This window comes from Formica exsecta, unplaced genomic scaffold (genome assembly GCF_003651465.1).
Source record: "Formica exsecta isolate Colony F162 unplaced genomic scaffold, ASM365146v1 scaffold31, whole genome shotgun sequence".
In the NCBI taxonomy this organism is placed as follows: domain Eukaryota; kingdom Metazoa; phylum Arthropoda; class Insecta; order Hymenoptera; family Formicidae; genus Formica; species Formica exsecta.
Genome location: NW_021850355.1, coordinates 576657 through 602839, shown reverse-complemented (window position 1 = coordinate 602839; position 26183 = coordinate 576657). Strand labels below are relative to the sequence as shown.

Genomic DNA, 26183 nt, shown 5'->3' with positions numbered 1-26183 from the left:
AATAATCTTCTCATGTCATATTTATGATAAACATAGACATTGTAACCAACATTATGATAACTTTATGCAATTTCGTATTTAATTTGCTACTCGTTATCACACAAACAATATTTTTTCTTAATAATTGAAGATATGGACAAATATCATTAAGCAGACAGCACGTAATACCGGGTATGATTTCTTTGCGCGCGCGTTAGCATAGCGACAAGCTATATATATTTTATATTCTTTTTTCGAAATTATTGCGCAACGGTACAATTGAGTATACGGAATGTTCCCAGGTTCTCTTCCTTTTAATAGGAAGCACTGAAGGCCAAAATATAAAGAATAGAGCAATTGTTTCTATTATCAGATTATCAGATTGTTGAATTAAAAGCGACTGAGAAGAATAATGACTTGCGGTGAATTTCGGGTTAGAAAATGAATAAATGACGAAATACTGTATCATTAACTTAGTAGTTAACTTGAAACAGTTTGAGATAAAACACATAGAAAAATGATAACTTGTTTAGTCGTGATTATCTAAAAAAATATGTTTTTCCATATACTCTCTTTTATCAGAAAAAAATTAAATTCATTATTCACCAAAATAATATCTCTTTCTATCCATATTTTAAAACAGACTTTTAATTTGTTGAGAACTTCATTAAAGTTTTTGAAAAAATGAATTTTTTAATTAACTTTTAAGAAGATTGAGATAAATGATTAGAAAGAAAAATATTCGGCAATTCTTTACTCTATATATTAAAATTACATCATTAACCCGGATGTTGATATCGCGGCGTCCAATACCATCTTTATCGTGACCACATTACATAATTGTCAAACTTTTGCCCTCCATTAATTTGATAAAATGAGGTCGCGTATACATCTGCTGTATTAAGCAATATCTTTCATTATCACTTCAATATCATTGCTCTTATTTTTGTTAATTCCATCCTTTATCACTCTCTGACAAACTTTACTGACCATAATTAATTTTAAATTTGGATGATTTATCAGTGGTGATTATGTCATATAAAAATTATATAAAAATTGAAATAAAACATAGACGATTGAAATAATAATAACTTAAAAAAAAAACGTCTTAAATTATTGCTGTATCTTTAACTTATTTCTTCGAGACTTACGCAATTTCATAGTTATATTGTTAAACGCAAACACAATATGTGATCTGTCGAAAACAGATTTATGTGCAATTAAGGATGACAATAAATAACGATGTTTGGCTTGAGTCATTTGCTTTGAATTTTCATATACTTGTGGACTGGATAATCATTATTTATTTAATTAGTCATTATACTATAGCTTAGTTACGTGGGAATATTCTCTTCGTAATATTACAAATTTTAATAATATCTTTATTGTTAATTTTTATATAAATTATTTAAAGAATTTCTCAAAGTGGAAATACGGAGAGAAAAAGTAATTATTAATATTTATTATTATTAAATTAAATTGTGGCACATATACAATATTTGTATTATATACATAACACAAATCGCATAATCATTTGAAATTATTTATGATAATAATTTTTTGTCGCGTGTTAATAATATTATGTATGCTATTTAATTAATTTTGAATTATAAACTATTGTCTCTCTCTTTCTCTTTTTCTCTCTCTGCGTATTTTCCAAAAGCATAGATTGATGCATGTGTGGAAACATTATAACTCAAATTCCTTACATTTATCTCGGAATTTCTAATAATATCCGTGAAAGAATAATGCCGTAATAATGATCGTAATAATGATGTGAGAGAAGAATTATTTCCATTATTACAGTATTTCTCTTGAATATCTACATTGCATAATAATCATAAATATGAATATAATTACTAGTCATTATTTCAAACTTAAATGTAGAAACATGATTTATCATCGGAATTATTTAATTAGAATCATAAAAAATAGCAAATTATGGCAAAGCCATAATCTAGAGAAAATTAATTTATAATATATATTTACGAATAAAAATTATATATAGAAAAGGTGTCAATTAATACTTTATAACTTAGAGAGAATAGCCTTTATATAAATCTTTTTACAAAAAGAAATTTGGAATTTAATTTAATAATTAGTTTTATTGAATATTTTAATTAGGGTGAGCAGAAATTACTAAATGTTTATTTTCTTAAAATCTATAATGTGTTGCTTTACTATATATTTAGAAATAATAATACTATATTGTTATCTCTTTTGAATTGTTATAATGTTCACACAGTAATTTTTAAAAGATTCATATATTACCTTGAATGTGTACATGAAAGATTCATGGTAGTAGTTTCATGTTTACCTTGGACGACTTGTACGAGACTTAATTTCAATTTGTATACGACCTATACGTGCATTTAATTTTCGGCAGCGATTCTATAATGCCGAAAGCGACTTTTTGCATTAAATTTGAACAACACGATATATTACTATATTAAAAAGTATATTAAATTGATGAAAAGAATAATGCGTTATTTATTGTTTTCAGGACAATTGTATAAACGCGAAATATTTAAACATACATATATATTTTTTATATTGTTAATATATAAAAAATTGATATATTTTGGAGCGCAAAATTGACTTAGTATTATAGTTAAGTAATACTGAATTTTGAGATACATTTATCATTGAATCTTTTTCTTTTTATTATTGCAGTACAAAAAAGTCTTTTGGCACTTTGCCTGTTTGCATCAGCCATGGCAACGCCAACGCCAACTGGAAGCATTGAAGCCCTTCAAGCTGTTTCTCAGGGCGCCCAATTATTCTCTACCAATTTCATTAAGGTATATAATAGAATTTAATTAATAGAATTAAATATTCTTAATGGAATTAATTATTCTATTAAGAATTTCTATTTAGAGTTATTATTATAAAATTAATTAAATATTAAATATTCATAATAAAATTAAATATTCTTAAAGAGAAAAAAAGGCTTTATTAGACTCTATTGTGATATAATACAATTTTTTTGTTGAGTGTTATTTATAAATTTAATACCGTATCAATAAAATAATTGTTAGAAAGCGGGTTTCACAATTCATATTTACAATATATAAATTTATATTAATTTTAATACAGCACAATTAATGTTAAATTGTCAATAATTTGGTAATGAAGTAATCGATACAAACGCATCGTCAAATTAATTTTATATTGTTAGTATGAAATTCTAATGGCATAATGTTCAAAGCGCATATTTTTTTTTTCTGTTAGACTGTTGCAAAAGAGCGGCAGGACAATCTGATATCTTCTCCTTTGAGTGCCGGTATCGCTCTAAGCATGGCAGCTAACGGCGCTGCCGGAACTACTGAAACGCAATTTAGGGATGTTCTTCATCTTCCGTCGAAGACGCAGACCCTGACCGGCTTTCAGAACCTCATCGATATCCTGAATGTAATTATCCATACATTATACATAGTATATTGTACAAGAATATATGTTTATAAAACATTTTATAAAATTTTATAAAACATAAATCCTCTAAGTTCAAGAATCAGAAAATATTACAGAAAATATAATATTTATAAAACATAAACGTGATCAGATTACATTATAGAATATAATTATCCACTGAATTAGTTTTAAAGTCATTTTTCGCAATATATGCTTTGACATTTAATTTTCGAATGATTAAAACGGTGCGAATATTCTCTTTGCAGAATGTTGAAAATGTTACTTTGAAGCTCGCTAACAAGCTATTTATCGGCAAAGATTTCCAAGTGAAATCGCAATACAAACAAGATCTCCAGACGTACTACCATTCTGACATCGACTCGGTAGATTTTAGTCAAAGCGCGAAGGCTGCGGATACCATCAATACGTGGTCCAAGGAAAATACCAATAACCGCATCGATAGCATCGTGCAAGCCGGTAAAGAACAATTCATGTTTCGTGTCTATTTATACAATTATAATGGCGATCGAAAAAATGCAGTTTTTTTATTTTATATTTTTGCATAAATAATTTAAAATATAAAAATAGAATAACAAAAAATAGCAAAAAATTTAGTATTTCGCCAAAGTAATGTATGCTTTAACTATTTAGATTTAGATAATATATATATATAAGAGAGATAATATATTACAATACTTATCGAAATGACATACAATATAAAAGATCGATCAAGTTCTTTAAAATTATCTAATTTATTGAATTGATAGTGAATATTGTGCATGGCTTTGATTATAGATGATTTGGATTCCTCCCTTGCATTGGTACTCGCGAATGCCGTGTACTTCAAGGGCAATTGGGCTCATCAATTCGACCCAAAAGCCACTACTGAGCGCCCGTTCCACATTAACGCCACTGACGTAAAACAGGTTCCTACTATGTACAGGAAGGGCAATTATAAATACGTTGAGTTGCCGGAACATGAGGCTAAATGCATCGAGCTGCCATACGCGGTAATGTTGCTTTCCTAAATTTTGAAATTTCCTAAATATTGAAAAACAAGATTTTTTTTCAAATGTTTGAGATATGCTAAATTTTGCTACGTTTCTCCGAAAAATTTTCATTTCACGACGTCTTCACGGGAAGCTTCATGAATTTATTTTTATTGTTGCAGAACAAAGAGATTAACATGGTGATTATCCTGCCCGATAAAATCGATGGTCTCGCTGCATTGATCAATAATCTCGAGGCAGTTTCTCTTGATTGTAATGTCCGCCTTGCCCAAACGTACGAGCGCGAAGTCCGGGTGTATCTGCCCAAATTCAAGACCGAGTCCAAACTAGATCTTGGAGATACATTATCTACAAAGGTATATCATAACGTTTCACGGATGATCCGTGTTTAATCCGATTCGCAGATGTCTTATACGCAATTATCATTTAATGTTGTAGATGGGTCTTTCTGAGCCATTCAGTAATACCGCCAACTTCAATGGCATTTCGGACATACCTCTGAAAATCGACAAAGTCGTGCAAAAAGCTTTCATTGAAGTTAACGAGGAGGGCAGCGAGGCAGCCGCCGTCACTGGTAAGTACATCTTGTTTTATTTCTTGCACATTCTTGTTTGTCAAAATCGGGCGAAATATTATCTCTTGAAGTTTTGGATATAGAAGCAATTTAATTCACAACTTAAACAATTTTCTTCAAACAAATATTTTTATGATTTCTTATCGAATTTTATTATCTCTTATTTTTATTTCATTTTTTATCAATTTATTTTTTTTATAATATCTTTGTTATCATAAAATATTATTACTTATAATATCAACAAAACTATAAAATATATAATTTAATAATGTGATTTATAATGGAAGCAGAGCAAGGAGAAAAATAATAGCAAATACGATAAAAAATAATAATCTCATATTAAGAGCAAGATAGTATTTCGCCAATTTCTATTTTTGGAATACATCAAAACTCTTTTTCGCTTCTGGGAAACTCTGAGAAATTGTTTTAAAGACGATTCGTTATACCTGTGCATGCGCTGACGTTATTAATATTACAAAATTCCAAATTTTTCGTTCTCGGAGTTTCTGTAGCACGGATGTATGTGACTTTGTACAATGCCGTTATTTTAAGCTGACATGAATGTGATAGCTAAATATTGCTCTTATATCGACATACTTACTTTTTGTACTTGCTTATACTTGCTTGTATTTGCTTTTTATGTCGACATATTATATTTGTCAATCGGCACTATTTTTTTTATTGTTCTTTTTTTCTTTTTTTGTCCATTTCTCAATGTCTTGATTGTCTTTTGCGGGTATATTATTGCACTGTAAATACGCATTTTACCACACTGCATCGCATTTTGTTTGATCGTGCACCTTTTACTCACATGCATTTATTGATCGTGTTATTTTTTGCATCAGACAATGACAATTATATAACATTATAACCGCATTGATATTTATGTAATTTATTGTTTTTGGATTATAATGATCTTATAAATTGAAATTTTATAATAATTGCGTAACGTTTCGGTGTTGCGACTAGCGATACTCGAAAAATCTTCGCATTTAATTTACATTTTTCATGTAATTAACATGAAAACTTAACGGTGAGTACAGAAACATAGCCTGTGTTCGTATTGCGAATAGCTTTCTTCTACAAAAATTATATGAACGATTGAAAATTGAGTGATTCAAATTCAAAATTTGAAGAATTTTAAATACAATATACCGCATTGAAGTTAAGACTTTACAAACTTTTCCGATTTCTGAAGAAAATTCCGCGAGTGATGCTGAAACAACAGAAGCTCAGAATTTCTGGACGTGAAATTACGTTTGAAGTGGATCTTACAGATTTGATATTCATCTCATGTGTATGAATCATCTTTGTCAGAATTAAACCATCCATATTAATATATCATCGCAAAATTATGCGGCTCACAATCACGACGATAACGATATAACCGTGTGATAACTGCTGTATTCGTAATATTACGTGAATACAAAATCTCGTTGCAGTGAGTAGTGTTAAACCATTTAATCACATTAATCAAGCAATAGTATCTCAGACTAATGAATTCTACTGATGAAAAAGAGAGAGGAAGGGGTAACGAAATTTTGAGAGAAAATCTTTCAAGCCAGTTATAATTGCTTTATTGTAAGAAGTAACTGAGAACTCGTATTACTATCGTCACTCTTTGCTACAAAATTTTACTATGCAATTTTACTACGGCGAAGCATATCTTTCTTGATTTCATCACGGATTCGGATATAATTCGGAGAGAGAGAAAGAGATTCGCCTTCTTGTACAAAATATTATTTTTAATTCGATTACACAAGTAAAAAATTGGCATAAAGAGACGCAGGACTAAGGAATTTATACGATAAATAATAGCAATCTCGACTAGAAAATTAAACACACACAAGTAATATTTTTCCGAAAATATAGGAGGTATATATAGGAGGTAAAAGAGGCGAGCGATTTCACTTTTTTGGAAAGATTAATTGATCAAGATTAATTGATTCAACAGTATCAGTGATTATCACGATATACCAAGTTCTTCTTTCTTTTTCCTGCACTCTCGGATCTAATTAGTTGCGCTCCAGATTAAACTTCCTCGCATTAGTAATATCTCATTTGAGCGTTTCACATATATACATACATCTGTATCCTGGGTGTATAAAGGGGCAATCGAGTTCGCTCATTAAAACAAATAATTGATGCAAGGAATCATCTTCTGACAGGTGCCTCTGTCAGACCACTTTCCATTGTCTGGAAACCGTTGGAGCCTATTACACTTGAAGTCGATCATCCTTTCCTGGCGATCGTTAAATACAACGGCCTAGCGTTATTTATAACGAAGATTCTGTGGTAGTGATGATGCACATTTGTATCTTTGCATGCATTAAAACAATAATTAGATAAAAATAGTAATCAGTATCCTTTTTATATATATTATCGTTGTTATATAAACGTGACGAAGACGCGGATATTCGAGGATCTTTTGTTTTTAATATATCTATATATCTTTTTGTTATCCATATATCGATACTCAACAACTCTATCTGAAACTCTTTGATTAGTACATAAACGATAAGGACACAATTTACGATCAATAAAGTATATATATCTCGAATAATATGATATATACGATACATAAACAAGATATAAAGATTGATATTATATTTATATGTAAATTAAATTTTTTTCTTAAATTCTTTTAAACATTTAAATCCCTTCAAGATTGACTATGTACAAATTCGCAATTTTGACAATTTGTTTAACAATAAGTACAATTAATATTAAAAAAAATATTCTCAAGGAATTTTATTCAATAATACAAAACAATATGAAATATTAACAGCATCTTTCTGACAATTTTACAAATGAAAAACACAATCCATATTTTTTTATCGTTTATTCAAACATTTACTTTCGCTTTATAGATATTCTTTTAGCTTTAATGAATTTGAAAATTTTTTTTTTGTCAATCAATTTTCTTTGCATTTGCTGATTATTTTTAGCTGATTTTTTTCAGTCCTATTTGCCAAATTTTACATATAACGTGTCCATTATGAGGATTTAAAGTGCATTTAAATCAGTTCAAAAGACACTATTTTTTATTAATTTAAATTTTTACACATTTTTAGATTCTTCTCTATGAGATTTTCCATTTCCGTTAGAAATAGAAGATAATAAATAGCATATATTTATTTTATTCTTTCCCATGGAATTTTCCTTTTCGTTGGAAATAGAAGATAATAAATAGCATAATAGAGTTACATTCAATAACATTTTTTTGTTAGTTTTCTAAATTATTAACATCGCGTGAATTAATATCAATAACATAATATAATATTTTTAATAATGTAAAAAACCTTGTTATATATATTGTAACATGCATAGTTACAATTAAGTATTATAGTACGCAAAGATATAATTATATTAAAATTATAAGATCTTTTTCGAGAATATGATAAATGAAAATTCCAAGCAAACTTTCTCTTCAATGTCTTCAACTCATTTAAAAGTACTTGGACACGCTTCCTGGTTGCTTCTTAAAATTTGATCATAAAAGATTACATGGTGGGATTTGACGTTTCTCCGATAGGCATCAGCAGCCGAAGATTTCTACCTGATTTCGTGACCTTCGAAGCGAACAGGCCGTTCTCGTTCGTAGTGCGAGCGTCAAATTTCGAGCTACTCCGAGGCAACATACATGATCCGAGAAATTAATGAAATATGCGAACGTCATTAAAATGTGGTATAGCAGCTAAACAACCTAGTAAGACTTGCCTATTAATCTGCTTATTTTTTTTTCTCTTTCACTTTTCGTTCTATTATTTTTACCATTAGCGACCGCTACTCAGTGTAACTCTACAGTTTTCAAGTAATCGATTCTCTCGCAAGCTCTTGGTGACATGATTATCACTCTATTTTTGGGAGACTTATCTACTAAATGACAGAATTTTTACATGAACATTTGGAAAAATTCGACGCAAACGCTATTAACAGCAACAATCGTAAACCGCGAGAAAAATGTCGACAAAGAAGTACTTTCTCAGAGAATCAAATTAGCAACAGTACAAAATGCGTACATTCGTGCACTAGTTATATTGATGAGAAAGAACGTCGTTGATGCGACATCTGATTATTGATATTTTGTTCGCAGCTATTCTAATCATGCCACTTAGTATAAGCTGGACACCTCCACAGCTACAAATTAACATAGATCGACCGTTTTATTATTATATTCGTTATAACAAGGAGACATCGATCCTACCTTTGTTTGAGGGTCATGTGAATATGCCAGAAGTGTAATAGATATTACGTGAAGAACTTTTAATTAAAAAATTTAGCGTTTCGATGTTTTTATTATAATATTTATTAGCAAATTCATAAAAAGTAACCAGATAACAAGTACAGATTATTTAAACGTCAAATATATTTGCTACCTGAGCATGTTCTCGATATCGGCAAATATTACTCACAATCAGTTTTAATACGACTCTTGTCTTAGCTGATTTATTCGATCTCGTTATAGCAATGCAATCTTAAAATCTAAAATTTTTGATGATTCCGTGTATGTAATTTTCCTAAAAGGAATAACATGGATCGTTTATTAATATATATATGCTTATATATTTGCGTTTTAAATTGAAACTAGATGTTTGATAAAAGTTATCGATAAGAGAGAAACCGAGATGTGTATCAAACTCGAAACTGTGTCGACATACATTCGTGAACGTGGAAAAAGCCCTTGAAAATAATCAGACAAATATATAAGCTGACACCAGTTACATTCTGTTCACAGTTATCAAAATTTCTCGTGGATAGAAACTATATAACCATTGGTGTTTGACGTAAATCGATTATTTTATTATTATATTCGTTATAACGAAGGGACATCGTTTTTCATATCTTTATTCAAAGGTTGTATAAACGTGGTATAAAGATCGATAAGAAATTAAAAATCGAGATCAAGTTCGAGAGATGGTGTGGCAAAACATGTTCGGAGACGTCAGTGAAAAAAGCATTGAATGATCAAATGCATAATAAACAATATTTCATATATTCAATTTACTAAGTTATTAACTTAATTGTTGAAAGTGCTTGAAAAGAAATCACAAAATTATTGACATTAGAGATTGGCTGTTCTATTATTATATTCATCATAACGAAGGAACATCGTCCATGAATATTTTTATTCGATGGTCATGTAAATGTGCCATAAGTGTAATAAATATTATTTAAAATAATCTAATAATTTTAGACTGCTCGTGCTATATAATATTTATAGTCTTTGTTATGCTTCTTGTATAAGAATAGATACTCTTAGCGATTTAATCCATCGAATTATGATAACGTGATTTTAAAGTCTCAAATTTTTTCAAAATCAAATAAGCTTGAGAAAATTATTTTTCATACATTGTAATATTTTTGTAATCATGATCTATGTGTAAAGCTTTTTATTCGGTTGTCAAATGATATTTGGCGATGAATGTTTATATATTTTTATATCAAGTCATCTTTTTATAATTATACAGCTTGATACGCATTTGTGATAGAATAATAAGAAGTTAAAACGTTGATAATTATGCATATTAGAGGCGACCTCACAGATATATATTTCAATAGTCTTGATATATATTTATTATCAAGGACACAGCTCCCTGAGTAATTTTTAAAAAGTTTTAGCTGTCGCTCGTTGTTTATTAAAAAGTTTTAAAATTTATTCAGGGCAGTGCCCTTGATAATATACATCAAGGCCATCATAAAATGTATATATATATATATATATTAGGCACATTCAAGTTGTACGTGGAGTAAAGTCGTTGTTCCATAAAAGTTGCATATACATATATAATGTGGTCAAGAAGTCTCGGATACAAGTGAATATATATGAGTGATTTTTTGAATAATTAAACGAATATATATGAGTTGATTTCACAGTTCTGGAAGCTATGACCGCTGTTTTAATAAACCAACCATTGATATTTGATAAAAATTGATCATTCTATTATTTTAATCATCATAACGAGGAAATATCGTTCGTATCTCTGTCCAACGGTCGTGTAAACATACTAGAAATATAACAACCATTATTCTAAAGAAAAATGTTTTATCTAAAAATTTAACACTTAATGTGCATTATAGTATTTATTAGCAAGTTCAGAAAATCTCTTTTTGATATTGGCTGGCAACTATATTCTGCTTGCTTTTACTGTGTATCTTAATTTAAATAAACGTAATCTGGTTAATCTTTGAATGATTAAGCAAATATATAATGAGTGGTTTCTTATTTTTTGTTCGCAGCAAGCAGATACCGTTTGGGCAGGGGCCCTATTTTAAAAAAAGAACCATTAATATTCGATATAAATCGATCGTTCTATTATTGCATTCTTTATAAGAAGGGATCATCGTTTGTATCTCTATTCGACGGTCGTGTAAACATGCCAAAAATATAACAGCCATTGTTTTAAAAATATGTTTTTATCTAAAAATTTAGCATTTAATGTGCATTATAGTATTTATTAGCAAACTCAAAAAATCTCTCTTCGATATTGATTGAGAAGTGCATTCTGTTTGCTTTTATTGTGTTATCTTGATTTAAATATACGTGTCTGGTTCGATCTCATCGTGAATAACATAATGTACAAATTTTGAATGTTAGGGATATTATATATACGTGAACTGGAAAAAAGTCATAGATATAATGATATCTATAATTATAATAACATTTCTTATTTGTTTGTCAAATAATATGTTAATAATAATATCGGCAAATAACATATGCATATATATATATATATATATATATATATATATATGTGTGTGTGTGTGTGTGTATTTATGTTCTACTATCATCTAGCATCATTTACATATGTGAAACGTTTATAACACGTCAAAATTTATGGCATGCTATCATGATTAAGCATTAATCATGAATTATATATGTATAACAAGCGATTTTCTACATTCTGTTCACAGAGGTAAGATTTTCGGTCGCCTCTATTTTTATAAACGAGCCACTAATACTGGACATAAATCGGCCATTCTATTATTACATTTGTTATAACGAGGGTACATCGTCCGTATCTCTGTTTAACGGTTGTATGAACATGCCAGAAGTGAAATAGATTTTACTCTACAAAGAATTATCAATTTGAAACTATCTTTAGTAAACAATATTATATTATTTATAAGCAAATTTATAAAATCTTTGGTATTGGCAAGCTATTCCTTCTTATTGTGATTTTTTTTTAGCTAGATATTTTAATTATTGGTCGATCTAATTACGACGATGTGATTTGAAGGTCTTAAATTTTCTAATATCTATATCGTGATATTTATCTGTAATATTTCTTATTGATTTGTCTAATATATAGAATTGTTTAACAACGAATAACATGAATGTATTTACTTTCCGCTTTTTATAGTTAAATAATTACAATCATGGCGGAATATGTAATGATAAAAGAATATTAAGCTTGAAATAAATATGACAAGTTCGACAAAACATATATTTTGATATAGATGTACACATACATATAACGAGCGATTTTTTTCTTTATATATTGTATACAGCTGTGGTACAGATGCGTTTGCCAGCGCAAAAGTCAATCATTAGTATTCGATGTAAACCGATCATTCTTTTATCAAATCTGACATCAGCCATCGAACGTATTTTTTTTCGAAGGCCATAGGTGAATATATCCATATCATACACTGAGAAAAAAAAGTTGTTAACTTGACTAAATGCGTTCAACTGATTATCATTTTTTTAATTGAAATATTTAAGTACTTAAGTCAAATACGTCATGTTAGATTTAATATGTCGTATTTAATTTAAATACTTAAATATTTCAATTAAAGAAATAATAATTAGTTGAACGCATTTAGTCAAGTTAACAACTTTTTTTTCTCAGTGTAGGTAATATAAAATATATCAAGTGTTGTTGATATAGAAAAGATTGCCACACCGATTTTTAAGCCGTGTAGGCTCTATCGTCAAAATTCATCGGAAAATCGGAAAATCGGAAACAAAGTATCTCAAATTATGATTATTTAATGTGATTATTAAAAATGATTACATTAATTAATTAAATATCGCAATAGGATTGTATATTGTATTTTTAATTTCTTCACTAACAAGGGAACCTCGTGAACCCGAAAATTCTGATTTTGATAAAACTTTATAGACATGTAGGGAGTCAATAGATGAATTTAGAAATTTTCAGTTGCGGCCTAAAAACGGTTCTAATTATAAGGAATAATTTCACTCTTTAATCGTTTTTGGGCCGCAACTGAAAATTTTTAAATTAATCTATTGATTGCCTCTACATGTCTATAAAGTTTTATCAAACTCAGAATTCTCGGGTTCCCTTGTAAATAATTTATTTTCATAATATCTATTTTATATTATAAACGATTATTGCTGTTTTTATTTTTAAATTTTTTTTTTTTTTTTTTTTTTTTTATTGAATCTTAGAGAAACACAGTAGATTTGTCGCTTCGTCTTTTGATGCGCATTTCTCTTCTATCGCATAATTATTCCTAATTTTATATATACTATGAATTCTATTGAATTCAATAAAGCTATTATTATTAGCAAGAGATTATAATGAAGGATGGAAAACGGCACTGGCAAAGCGTATACATTTATGTTCCGCACAAGCGAAAAAGACTCGATGAGAAAATTCCTCAAACGAGTATATCAAAACTGATGATGGTATTATATTATATTTGCAGTTATACAATTCATGCTAGTTAGCATGCTAGTAGAACCAGAACCAACAGTTTTTGACGTAAATCGGCCGTTCCACTATTACATTAAATATAACTCGCCAAACGTGGCTTTATTCAAAGGTCACATAATCGAGCCAAAAGTCTAGATGAGCAAAGTAGGCTATCGCAGTTTATTCTTATCTAGAATGCGTAAACTAATTGCTTAACTTGATTTTGCTTTTATACTCACATACATATGCACCTACATACAGATAACATATAAAATTATACGCAAACATAATATGTGCCTGCAACGAGAAGAAGAGATCATTTAATTATTAATGGCAAAATGCTTCTCACAATAATAAAAGATTTATCTTCTATAACCTCGATTTTTAACATATATTTTTTCAATATAACATAAGAACATCAATTATAATCGCTTTTGTCGAGTGTGTGTTAATTTTGATGATTTAAATATATAATTAATATCCAACATCTATTTTTTTTCTAGAAATCGAACTTATAAGGAAGTCCAGGCCATTATGGTTTATTTTCGATGTCGATAGACCTTTCTACTATATCATTAAGCACAGTATTGTTCCACTCTTCAATGGGCATGTTGCGAATTCAATAGCCGATTAAAGAAATCTTTTTCCTTTTGTTTTTATACTATCTTAGCGATGATAGCGAGTGAATTATCATCTATATGTATTTTTTTTCTGTGCTTGATTTAAATAACTATTTTATTAATTAAGTGTTGAGAGTATATATATATATGCGCTATAAATATTAATCAATTACCTCTTTTTCTTTAATTAAATAATATTAAATATAAGATTAAGTATAGGTATATATTATTTTCTTGTTTTATTAAAAGCATACTTCGCCTCACACTTTGCCTCTCAGGAGGCAAAGATTTGGAAAAATAATCCTGCGGGAGATATAATTATTAAAAGACTTACAGAAACATTATTATTACTTTCTCCAAATTTCTATTTTCTACGATTTCAATAAGATTTCTATTTCAGCAAAATAATAGAATCGATAAAATTTCTATTTCAGCGATATCTTCAGCATATAATATAAAATAGACAATACACCATATAATCTTCATACCTCTATCTTCTAATTTTTTATTGCTTGATCGCAAAAATCCTACGATGCGAAAAGACTTTTGACATCGTCCGTGTTCTTGTGTTCAACAAAATCGCTTTGATCGCGATGATAGCACATGACAAAACATCTGTAGGCCGACCTAGTAGTTCCCATGATTTGTGGTCTTAATTTTTTTCTAGATGTAATATTCTTTCCGGGATTTCCGGCTCCTCCACGCGTGCCACTAATTTTCAACGCGGACAGACCCTTCTACTATGCCATTAAGTACAACATAGTATCGCTCTTCGTTGGATTCGTCGTTGAACCTTCAGCGAGTCCTTGATATTCTTCCAGATTGAGAGTTGATGTTGCAAGGTTACAGGATAATTGAATACGATTACAGTAAATGCAACTATCTTAAATCATATTGAATCAATTTGATTCAAACAAATTAACAATCTTCCTGGAAAAGGGATAAAATAAATATTTACATGCAATTAATAAAAATTGTTTTGTCAGCTTCGTGTAATAAATAAGTCATTACGTTGAAATAACAGAAATAAATAATAATTTTTTTGCATCAAATTTTCTTAATATTTGCTTTCACTCTTTAATTTGTTTTAATCTTTTCTCAATGTGTATGTCTCCATTACACAGATATCATTGAATCATCCATTTTCTATCTTTAATAAAACATTAAGGTCATGAGAGCTCTTATAATTCTTCATTCAATCACATTCGGAATGTTTCTTCTCATATCATCCGTAGACAGTTTAAATCTTTGCTTTTTTTAGCAAATGTGTTTTTTTACGATGCTTTAATTATTTTTTTTATCTATCTTTCTTCGTATTACAAAGATATCTCTGTAATTCTGGGAAATCCAAATTTGATCTGTGTAATATGAAGGGTGAACCAGAATCATTGGACACTTTTCAATAGCTAATTATTGAAACAATTGTCGTTTATATATGCTATCTTCTGATTAACGACAATTATCTGACTGCAAAGAAATATAGTAACTCTGGGGCCATCCCGTATTAATATCTACATAGAATGTAGACACAATGCAGTTATCTTTTTTAATTGAAGGGGGAAGGAATATCGCAAAAGGATCGGTGACTTTAGCGATAATCTCAAATCTGGTATTATCGCTAGTTAATGCAATTAGGTGTAGGCTAGTCATCGCCTTTCGTCTCATATTGTAGTTTAGTAAGATGCATGCTGATATTTTTGTTGTGTCGTCCTTCTACATCACAGAGGCAAATAAGGAATAATCATACTGGTCCTTATCTCGTCAGGATTACCGCGCGATCAATCCGATGATCTGTTTCCAGGAGTGCAGATCGAACTACGCTGTCTGGTGATAACGACCACCGTGACAATTGATCGTCCCTTCCTTTATAGTATTATCAGGGTTCATCGGGAGACCGGAAACAGCGATTTTGTGCCGCTATTCATCGGAACAGTTACCGTACCGACTTATTAGCGATCACAATATAAATCGTACGCATGCATATAAGTACATTTAGTTTTTGATAGATTGCTTGAATCTAAAAATAATATTTTACGCCATTTATGAATAATTTTGAAAATTCTCGCTGAAAGTAATTAACTATAGTTTGATTAGAATTGATCTATCTTTGTTTTTTATCGTTGATAACATATTTATATTGTAACTATTTTAACACTTTTCGATTTTTTATTAATATCGGTACAAAAATTCTCGCGCGCGTACTTTTTTATTCACTACATTTTTTTAAATTAAAATAGTTAATATATGAACATATTACATATGTGGATATAGATTATAAAGCCTAATTAATCGTTAACAATGCTATTAATATTTAAATTTGGAATAGAGGCTTGATTTTATTTAACGGTTCTTTTAACAAAATTCAATCTATAAGAAAGAGAATCGTACGTGTGTATAATTTATTAAATATTTTTTGTGATTCTGATTAAAATTTGTCGCGTGACAAATTTTAATAATATTTACATTACGCTTTTGTTGATAAAAATGAAAGCATCAACGACTTTTCAGGTAAATTATTTTAATTACCAGATTTTCAGAGAACAAAAAATATTTTTACATGCCGACTCTTTAAAACCATTTTGCACACCGAAGAGAAATATTGCGACAAAGTGCTTTATACTAGTACAAATAGAAGCAATGTACAACAAAAACACTTTGCGATGACATGTTCGTTTTCCGTGTGAAATTATTCCATAAAAAATAGAGTTTAATTTTAAATATATATGATCATAAATCTTTTTTTATCTAACGTACATACAGATATAGTATCATACATATGTGCATAATATGTACATACATACAGAAACCAAAGAGACAAAGAGAAGAATATTTAATCTCTACTACTTAATTTCTATTATGTTTACCACTTGTACAATTTAGTCACATCCTAGTCTGCACATATTATCGTAACATTATTAATATATATATATAGAAAATATATATTAAGAGAACTTGCCAGGATTATATATTAAATTATAATATATGGAAATAATATATAACTGGTGATCCATTTGCAATATATTCTTGATTGTTAGAAATCATAAATAAAAATATTTCAAGCACCAAATAAATAAAGTAATTATCTGTTTTTTCTCGTATTATATATTATATTACACCAGTATATTATTCGCCAAGATGAATATTATTTATTGCACGAACTTCCAATATCTATTAAATCTAATTTTAGCTTAACAAATCTTTAGTTACTGCCATTGATTTATTTCAAGTGTAATAGTTGAACCTACTTTGCCAGGAGGAATGTAAATCAACCATCCATTGCTTTATAATAGTAGTGCAACGATCAAAATAAAACGCTAAAATTAAGTTAATTATTTTCTTGATATCTTTATAATTTTCATTGTACTCACTTGAAAACTTTCTTAAGAATTAATTGACTTTTTAACAAGCCATATAGCAGTGCAGTATTATCTTATCTCAGAAAGACGAGATTATCTTCAAACGAGATTATCTTCATTCGAAGAATGACAATCTCGATCGTCGATATAATATTGCAATAAAAAATTCAGAACGCGTTAGACTTTTATTATTTTCTATCTACCGTTTCTGCATTTCAACATTTTTCTTTCATTTATTTTCTCCATTGATCTTCCTACCTTGCTACATTCGGACTCTACTTTTTTTCTGCTAATGATAAAATAATAACTTCTTCCGCATTTATGCATCACATTTACGTGTCATATATATCGTTCTGGTGGTGAGTTGACAAATGAACGGAGTTTCATGCACTTTTATTATATTTAATTATATGTTTCAGCGATCGTCATGGATAAAATCTCGATATTATCAATTTCACCGCCGGAGATGCTTTCGATCGATCATCCGTTCATGTATCTTATTGTCAAGATAGATAGAAATTCTAAAAATCTCAACGTCATTACGTTATTTAACGGGCTCATTCATAATCCGTAAATCAGTTATTGTTTATCATTAATCGTCATTCCGTTCTAAGTTTAGATATCATTATTAAATTTTGCATGCATCTAACGTAAACTATTAAACCAACATCTGAAAAAATACATACTGAATTATATACATCACACTTTCTATTATTTATCCCGCTATAGCAAATAACAGAATTCGTTATGGTGATTAGCAGAATTAATTAGTAACACTAATTATCGAGTTTTCTTATCACTAAGTGAATGTCTTGAATATCCGTATTGATCTCACGCGCAATCAACGATTACTGTTGACATATCAGCGTACAAAGGACAATAATTATAATAAAATTATGAAGTAAATTGATTCATCTTCAATGAATATAAAGAATTGTGTTTCCCATTGCAACATTACTCGTGTCTGTTTCGACACTCGCCGTTATATGAGGGACTGCATGATGAATCACATGTTATTATTACATAATCAATATGTTTCAGTAATACTGTTAGTCGAGTTTGCAGTAATTAACCAGATCGACACTATCGTTTCGATCGATCGACCATTTTATTATGCCATCGTCAAATCCGCCAGTACACACGTACAAACAGAACCGCGTGATATCGTAACGCTGTTCTCTGGATATGTGATTGAACCTGATTATTAATTAACACATACCCAATAAATCCACATACGCGTATGTATACACATTAATATAATTTCACAATTTAATTTGATATAAAATAACGTAATATAGAGACCTCGGTTTTATTTTTTCCGACTTTTTCAATGTTCAGTACATTAGTATTTATCATAATACTTGTAACTTGTAACTATTTTATCCGTGATATCGTTATCATCAGAATAATTTTGCGATATTGATGATAATTCGATTAATCATAGTTACCTTAATATTTTTGCCCCCCATATTTTACGGGAAGGGGCAGATGTTTTCTTCGACGTTAATCGCATTAAATTAAAGTTCGCAGTAACTATGGCCAAAATGATAATTGATCCTGACAGACAAATCTCTCGTAACTGCAGTACTCTTAGATCTGCAGATTAAAATATAAAATCGTTATAATTGCATTTGTGTATATTGCATGCTATCAATGTTTTGCGTGTGTGTGTGTATGGTTATATGAAGTTTGCAATTATCTCTTGTTCTTTTCTTTCACCTCTTTAGTGAATTAAATCTTTTAACGGCATATGTTTTTATAGCGAAACACAAAATAGCTAACAGCTGATGCGTTTATCATCTTTGTTTCCTTTTTCTCGATATATAACATATCTGTTTTGTGTTCATCATTCATTTATATTTCAATTATATTAAGAAGAAACTGGATAAATCGGTTACGTCAAAAGTTAATAAATCTAATACATTTTGAGATTCTCATGAATTTGACATTGCACAAAGCAAACTTATCTATATTATCTTATATCGAACTAACTTTTTGATAGTGATTGTATAACGAAATTTTATAGAAACTGTACACAAAAGTTAAGAAAAGGAAAATTTTTATTCTACAGAGCAAATCTTTACTTTAGCTTACAAAAAGAATTAATAATTTTATTTTATAAAAAGCTAAAAGTGTTTTGTGCAATGTCAAATTCACGAATCTCAAAATGTATTAGATTTATTTACTTTTGACATGGCTGATCCATCCAGCTCCTCCTTAAAATAATCGCACGAACAATGACAACGATATTTGATATGAAAAAGAGGGGAATTAGTCAAATCCTCGCTTCCACCAATGAAATTTTTTTCAGGAATTGCCGCGATACCCTTATCTTTGGACTACAGCGTAGAAATCTCTATTGATCGTCCGTTTTATTATTCAATCGTAAAACTCAATCAAAAGCAAGAGTCTGGAAGTCAACGCGTCGTGCTATTTTCCGGAATTATTGCTAAGCCTAAAATTTAATAATCCTAAAATATCATATATCGTGCCGATTATGACCTCTGCATTAGGATTATAGCAATCATTGATATCTGGTCAGTCATTATATGCACGTTATTATACGTAATTACTTTATGTCTTTATACATAGACATTCAAAATATTGTGTATATATTTTATATATTATTATTATCACTCTAATTTTTTCGTTTGATAAAAACACACAGCACTTTTATGATTAACTTTTCACTACGCCTAATAACTTTTTTGAGAGAAAACCTAACGATATCTTGTAAATTATTTGTAAATCTTTTATATCAAAAAAAAAAAGAAAACACGGATATTATGATACGTTTTCTATAAAACATAACAAAGGATATTCAAATAGTCTCCAAAAACTTGTACGCTGATTATATATGATTATAAAAAATATGTGATATACATTAATGTCTTTACACATAAAAGCAAATGATAGTATATTTAAAATTGTGTTAATTAAAATAGTTTATAATTTAAATCGTATTAATAAAATATTTTGTAAAATATTTACTTTGCTACATTTCATTTGAAAATTAATCGCAGATGAATTCATTAAATATTATATTCTGTGCTATACTTTCTACGTTTGTGCTACGTGTTAGTTACCTTTTCTCTTTATGTTTAAATTTTTATTCAATTACAATTTTTGAAATTTCTTTCACATTTCTATATTTTTTCAAAGATTCTCTTTCTTCTTTCCCTTGTCTATCTTTCTTGGGAAGATACGTGTCTTTGTGTTTGATTTAATTTATTTCGCAAGTATGTATTTTTTTTATCATTTATTATATTTTACTCTCTTATGTATAGTAAACAAAAATCAATAAAAATTGATTTTTGTCATATATGGTTGCTATGTGAATCCTAATGTGTTCCAGGAATAAACTTGGTCTTCAAAACTATCCAAGAAGAAGGAATATTCATAGTTGATCGTCCATTTTTCTATAGTATTATCAAATCAGTCGAATCTAAAACAACTTCTAGTTTCTTGTCACTATTTAAAGGATATATCGTATATCCTAAATCTAAATAATAAATAATAATAATGACATTTATATCTTTTCAGAATACTTCTATTGATATTTAGGTAATGCTATATTATTATTAAGCTGTGCTGTCAATGTACAAATATTGTGTGTTCCATATTTCGATAATCTGATGTCTCAATAATTAAGTCTTATAATTATGTCTCAATAATTAAAGTTGCCCAAAAACTTCGAACCTGATTGCATCTTCTGAATGTACAAACTTTTCAATTATTTTTAGTACTTTAACTAAATTTAAAAAAAAAATATATATATTTTGCATATAATTGAGTAATTTTTTATGACTGCAATTGTATAAGAAAAACAATAATTTTGTGATACAAAATTCTCGATCATCATAAACCTCATCATTAAACAACTATCCATTTTTAATTATTAAAAGAATTGAACGATAATAAAATTCAATATTAATAAAATTTACATCACACTGAACCGAAGAATGATATTTGAGAAACATATATATTGCTTGAACGAATCATAAACTTAAGATTTACTAATGTTGGATACATACAGGATAATAAAAAGTAAAAATGTATCAAAATGTATAAATCGCTTGTGTTATAAATGAGATGAGGAACGATCGTCAGCAAGTATTACATTGCATTGTTTAACAATTTGTTTTAGTTTTCTCCAATATGCAATCCGAACGGATCCGTCAAATTTTCGTTAGATTGCCCGTTTGCGCGCTATAGCACTGTCAAATATATCTACACGAACGTGGAGACAAATTCTTTTACCAAGATTTTAATTTCTTCAGAAAATGCGTACAACTTGTAATTTGAGAAAGCAAAATAGATCCGTGAGAAATTGATGAGAAACTGAGTCGTTTGTCTCATTGCAAAATGTAGCAAATATATAGCAGTTCTTTATTTATTTAATTGATGTAGATATATTGCAACATTTTCATTACAAATATATACAAACGCAATGCCCATACATTATTCCAATATATAATTTCACGAATTTTCATGAATTCCATATTCAAAGAGAAAAATATAAATAATAATGTGTTTGGTCATTTTTATACTCGAAACGTCCAAGAATCTTCTAGTGTGCAAAAATAACTTTTTTAATTTGACTGTGAAAGTAGTCATATACTTGCTGGGGCATAGCATAGATTTATTTCGTATTTATTTATGGATGTCACGTCTCCTTTCGAGCGTCTAATCCATCGATATCAATGTATTATAACAGTGTTATCTGTGAGATGAAATAACGCGACATTATGACATGTTATGAAGTATCTAAGAACGAAAATCGATAAAAAAAATATTTTATGCTATAAGTAAATAATTGTTTCAGACGTAAAAACGGACGAAATTCCACATACTGTCCACACAGGACGCTTGGAATTTAATATAGATCGTCCGTTTTTTTATTACAATATTATCAAGTCAATTTTTAACCGTAGATCAGAAATAATATCATAAGTTTGTTCGTTGAACGTTTCATCGAACCGATTGTATGATAATACTTTACAAGTGTAATTTGACTAACATATATTTAAGAGAAAAAAAGGTACAAATTACAAAACTAAAAAAAAAGCATATACTCGGTTGTGTATTTGGGTAATTGAAACGATAATAATAGATAAATGCTTGTTAATGGGACAATATACACTACTGCTTTTTTTTACGATTACTTAATTATGTTACACATATGTATATTTATTAGCAATAACTTCCTTGTAAAAAAGCATGCGAATTGAGCGATGATACAAATCGTTGCATAGTTTAAAGAGGAGTAGAAGCAATATTTAAAATTATGGAACGAAAAGATTTTCTCTCAAACGAGAGAATTCGTTTTGTTATTTTTTAAGTTTGTTTAACAAAACATAATTATTTCTATTACCGGATTTATTGCCGCATATTTCAGCATTATCTTATATAATCTTCTATTTTTCTTTTGCGCAATCGAGTCTATTCACCTCTTAACTGTACAACAACATAATATACAGCATGAAATAGGAATGAGATACATCCAGACAAACTTGCATAGCCGTATAAGGCAAATTTACATCCTGGACAAATTCTTATACCGAGTGTTACAACGCATGTAATGGGAACCAAGGGCATACCTGAACAACAGAATGTCGGAAAAATAAAGTATAATAAAAATGAAAGCTTAATAGTTTAGGGATTGATGATTTGTTTCAGAAGGTGAATTCGTGAAATTCACCATTTTACACAATCAAGCGATCCTGGATTTTAATGTCGACCATCCATTCTTCTATGGCATCGTATCGTCAAAACCGAAAGAGGAAGCCTATATACCGTTGTTCGGCGGAATCGTCACCAAAGTGACATTCGATAATTAAGAAAGAAAATTATTAAAATTAACAATAAATGAATTTGTGAATGATCGTGGCAATTGGCGATATAACATTATTGTATTGAGTTGCGAAACAATTACGTCGAATCATTTATATAATAATCTCGTACGATCGTTCACTTTTTGTAATAATTGGATTCTTAAAATTTATATCTTGACATTTTGTCAAAATTAATAAAGGGTTATTCTAAAAATTGTTGTTTCTAATATATATGTCACATCTATGTATATAATAATCGCATAACGGGATTGCGTATAAAATTCATATAAAATACATAACATAACATTTTTTTTTGTACGTATGCTTCGAGAATTTAAAATATTAATCAAGGATCGCAAATAATTATAATAATAATTTATAACATTCCGATAAATTTTCTTGCGATCTTCTTCATATTAAAATTACTCAGCATTATTTGATTTTATCAAGTTACCACTACATTAATTTTCCGTCGCTTTAGATGTATTCCCTTAAGTATCTGGAATGCATTTTCAAAACAGCATAAGCCGCAAGTCCAAAGATACAATTACAATGATTATCTTAGAGAGAGAGATTGTACACGATAGATTTTATACAATTAATGATTTGTTTCAGGTATCGTTATCGACTTCTACTAAGATTTGACATGTTGCAGGTCTCAGAGGAATTACGATCCTGATATATATGAAAATTTCATATACTCTCAGAGAAAAAAAGATAATACATATTTTAAGTATAAAATCATCGATCGGTGATTAATCTAACAAGCATCAATAACAAGCATCAAACTGTCGATATACATACGAGGCACTTCTCGCGCTTGTCTAGAGTTTATTCGCTTTTATTGTGTAACAATATACTGTTTCATTATATTGAGTTCTAATTAATGCACTATGCTCCTTATATGTTATGCTTGTCACATGTGAAATATGTATAAAAATATCGCGTTAATATCCTCACAAAAAAATATATTTAAAATTATATTAATTATTAAAAGATATAAGATATATATATGTATATTAGATATTATCTATATATTGCGTGCTATTTGATTGTGTGAGATAATATCTAATATATAATATTAAACACTAATTGTAAGATGAAATAAATATCGACTTCCAGATATGTAGTCTCATAACGCGATATTTAATCAGATTTCCGATGCTTTATAATGATTATGTTACAGGTATTCTGCTAGTGGGATACGCTATGGTTTATGAAGAGGAATTCGATATAAACCGTCCATTCATATATAATATAATAAAAACTTCCTCGACAAACAAAGAAACGGGTGTTCGTGAAGTGATACCGCTTTTCGTTGGACATGTTGTTAATCCTGAATATTGAGAGTCTTCTCTCTGGGAAATACTATTGCAACTACCTCAATGAAGTGATAGTAATGGAAAATGAAAAATAATATTATACGTATATATCGTATTAATTTTATATAACATAATTACCAGTAAATTAACAGATATTTTATGTGCGCAAATAAACATACATTATATTTAATCACAATAGAGAGAAAATGATAATTCAATCTATAAAAATATAAAACTAAACATATGAATTATTTCAATGAATAATCACTGCATTTATTTATCAAAAGATCGATCTTTTCATTGCAGCTTATCTCCCTTCTAATTCTGTAAGAAAATATCAGCTCTTTAGATGTTAAATTTCGCCAGATGTACGAAAAATATTTTATATATATGAATTCCTTCCTTGACGCTGGTTACTTGATGATTCGGTGCTTATATAAGTTATATATAAATTTCAAGAGAGTTAATTAGAATTAATTAGAATTTAATTAGAAATAAAATTTTTAATTAAATTCTCTTTATTAGTAATAAGGCACTTGTTTACAAATTAAATTTGCACATCGCTAATTTGGAACAAAAGCGATGAACATTTTTTGTCTGTTACATATAATTTTGCGACAAACGCATATGTATTGCAGAATAAGAAAATTGCATATATAAATTCATTGGTCATAGTGTAAAAATACAAGATTGCTCCCATAAAAATATCTTATTCTTATCTAAGGATGAGAGAATAACTTTCCTCTCTCGAATCTTGCACGATACTTAATTATGGAATTGCTTAATCGTTAAAAAAATTTGCACATAATTATGCATACTATATAAAAATAGATGCATAAGCTATATATATATATATATGTGTGTGTATAGTATAAGTGATATATAATAAGATCGTAACAATGAAAACAATTGATAAAAATGTCTCAACAGATATCATTGCACTGTATATTTGATTCAATTTGTTAGTATATGTGTAATATATTTTTATGGAATGTTTTATACTATAAAAATAATAATAATGTAACCATTAGAGGTTGCATTAATATAGTAATTAATAATATAAAAATACCATATTAATAAGATCTATTTCTTAAGTAAGATTAATTCTTAAGTATTCGCAATTTCACCAAAGTGATTTCTTTTTCTCTCTCTCCCTTGTATCTTCTTTTTTTTATAACAAAAAGAAATATGAAAGAAGTTAACATGTTTTTGTATTATTAAATTTTTAAATTAAAAAAAATTTGGAAATGTGATATTTATACCTGCTTGGGGAAAAGAGATAATCAATGTTGCTAAAATTTATTTGTATATCTTTCTATAAGCGGGTATTTGAGGATTAATAAGAGCCTTGTGTATTAGCTCAGCTTTAACATTAGATCGCTAACTTAAACTTTGATCTTTATAGAATTCTATA

At 28.7% G+C, this 26183-nt stretch overlaps 1 protein-coding gene across 18 annotated transcripts in view; it reads left to right on the top strand.

Moving 5' to 3' along the window:
• Positions 1–25468, top strand: part of LOC115237830 (serine protease inhibitor 3/4-like) — a 30615-nt gene extending 5147 nt beyond the window's left edge. The window contains exons 2-9 of one of the 18 annotated variants that reach the window (XM_029811152.1): positions 2653–2780; positions 3211–3390; positions 3657–3867; positions 4186–4400; positions 4562–4756; positions 4839–4974; positions 13651–13802; positions 24634–25468. In XM_029811152.1, coding sequence (XP_029667012.1) covers positions 2653–2780; positions 3211–3390; positions 3657–3867; positions 4186–4400; positions 4562–4756; positions 4839–4974; positions 13651–13793 — 1208 coding nt within the window. In that variant the 3' untranslated portion in view covers positions 13794–13802; positions 24634–25468. Of the gene's footprint in view, positions 1–2652; positions 2781–3210; positions 3391–3656; positions 3868–4185; positions 4401–4561; positions 4757–4838; positions 4975–7142; positions 7270–8509; positions 8636–9070; positions 9235–11214; positions 11620–11889; positions 12304–13650; positions 14013–14140; positions 14600–14924; positions 15222–16022; positions 16611–18032; positions 18264–19924; positions 20390–20968; positions 21307–23292; positions 23662–24633 lie in introns of those variants that run through there. The other 17 variants (XM_029811150.1, XM_029811142.1, XM_029811138.1 and 14 more) reach the window with 17 other exon arrangements.
• Positions 25469–26183: the final 715 nt, after the last annotated feature.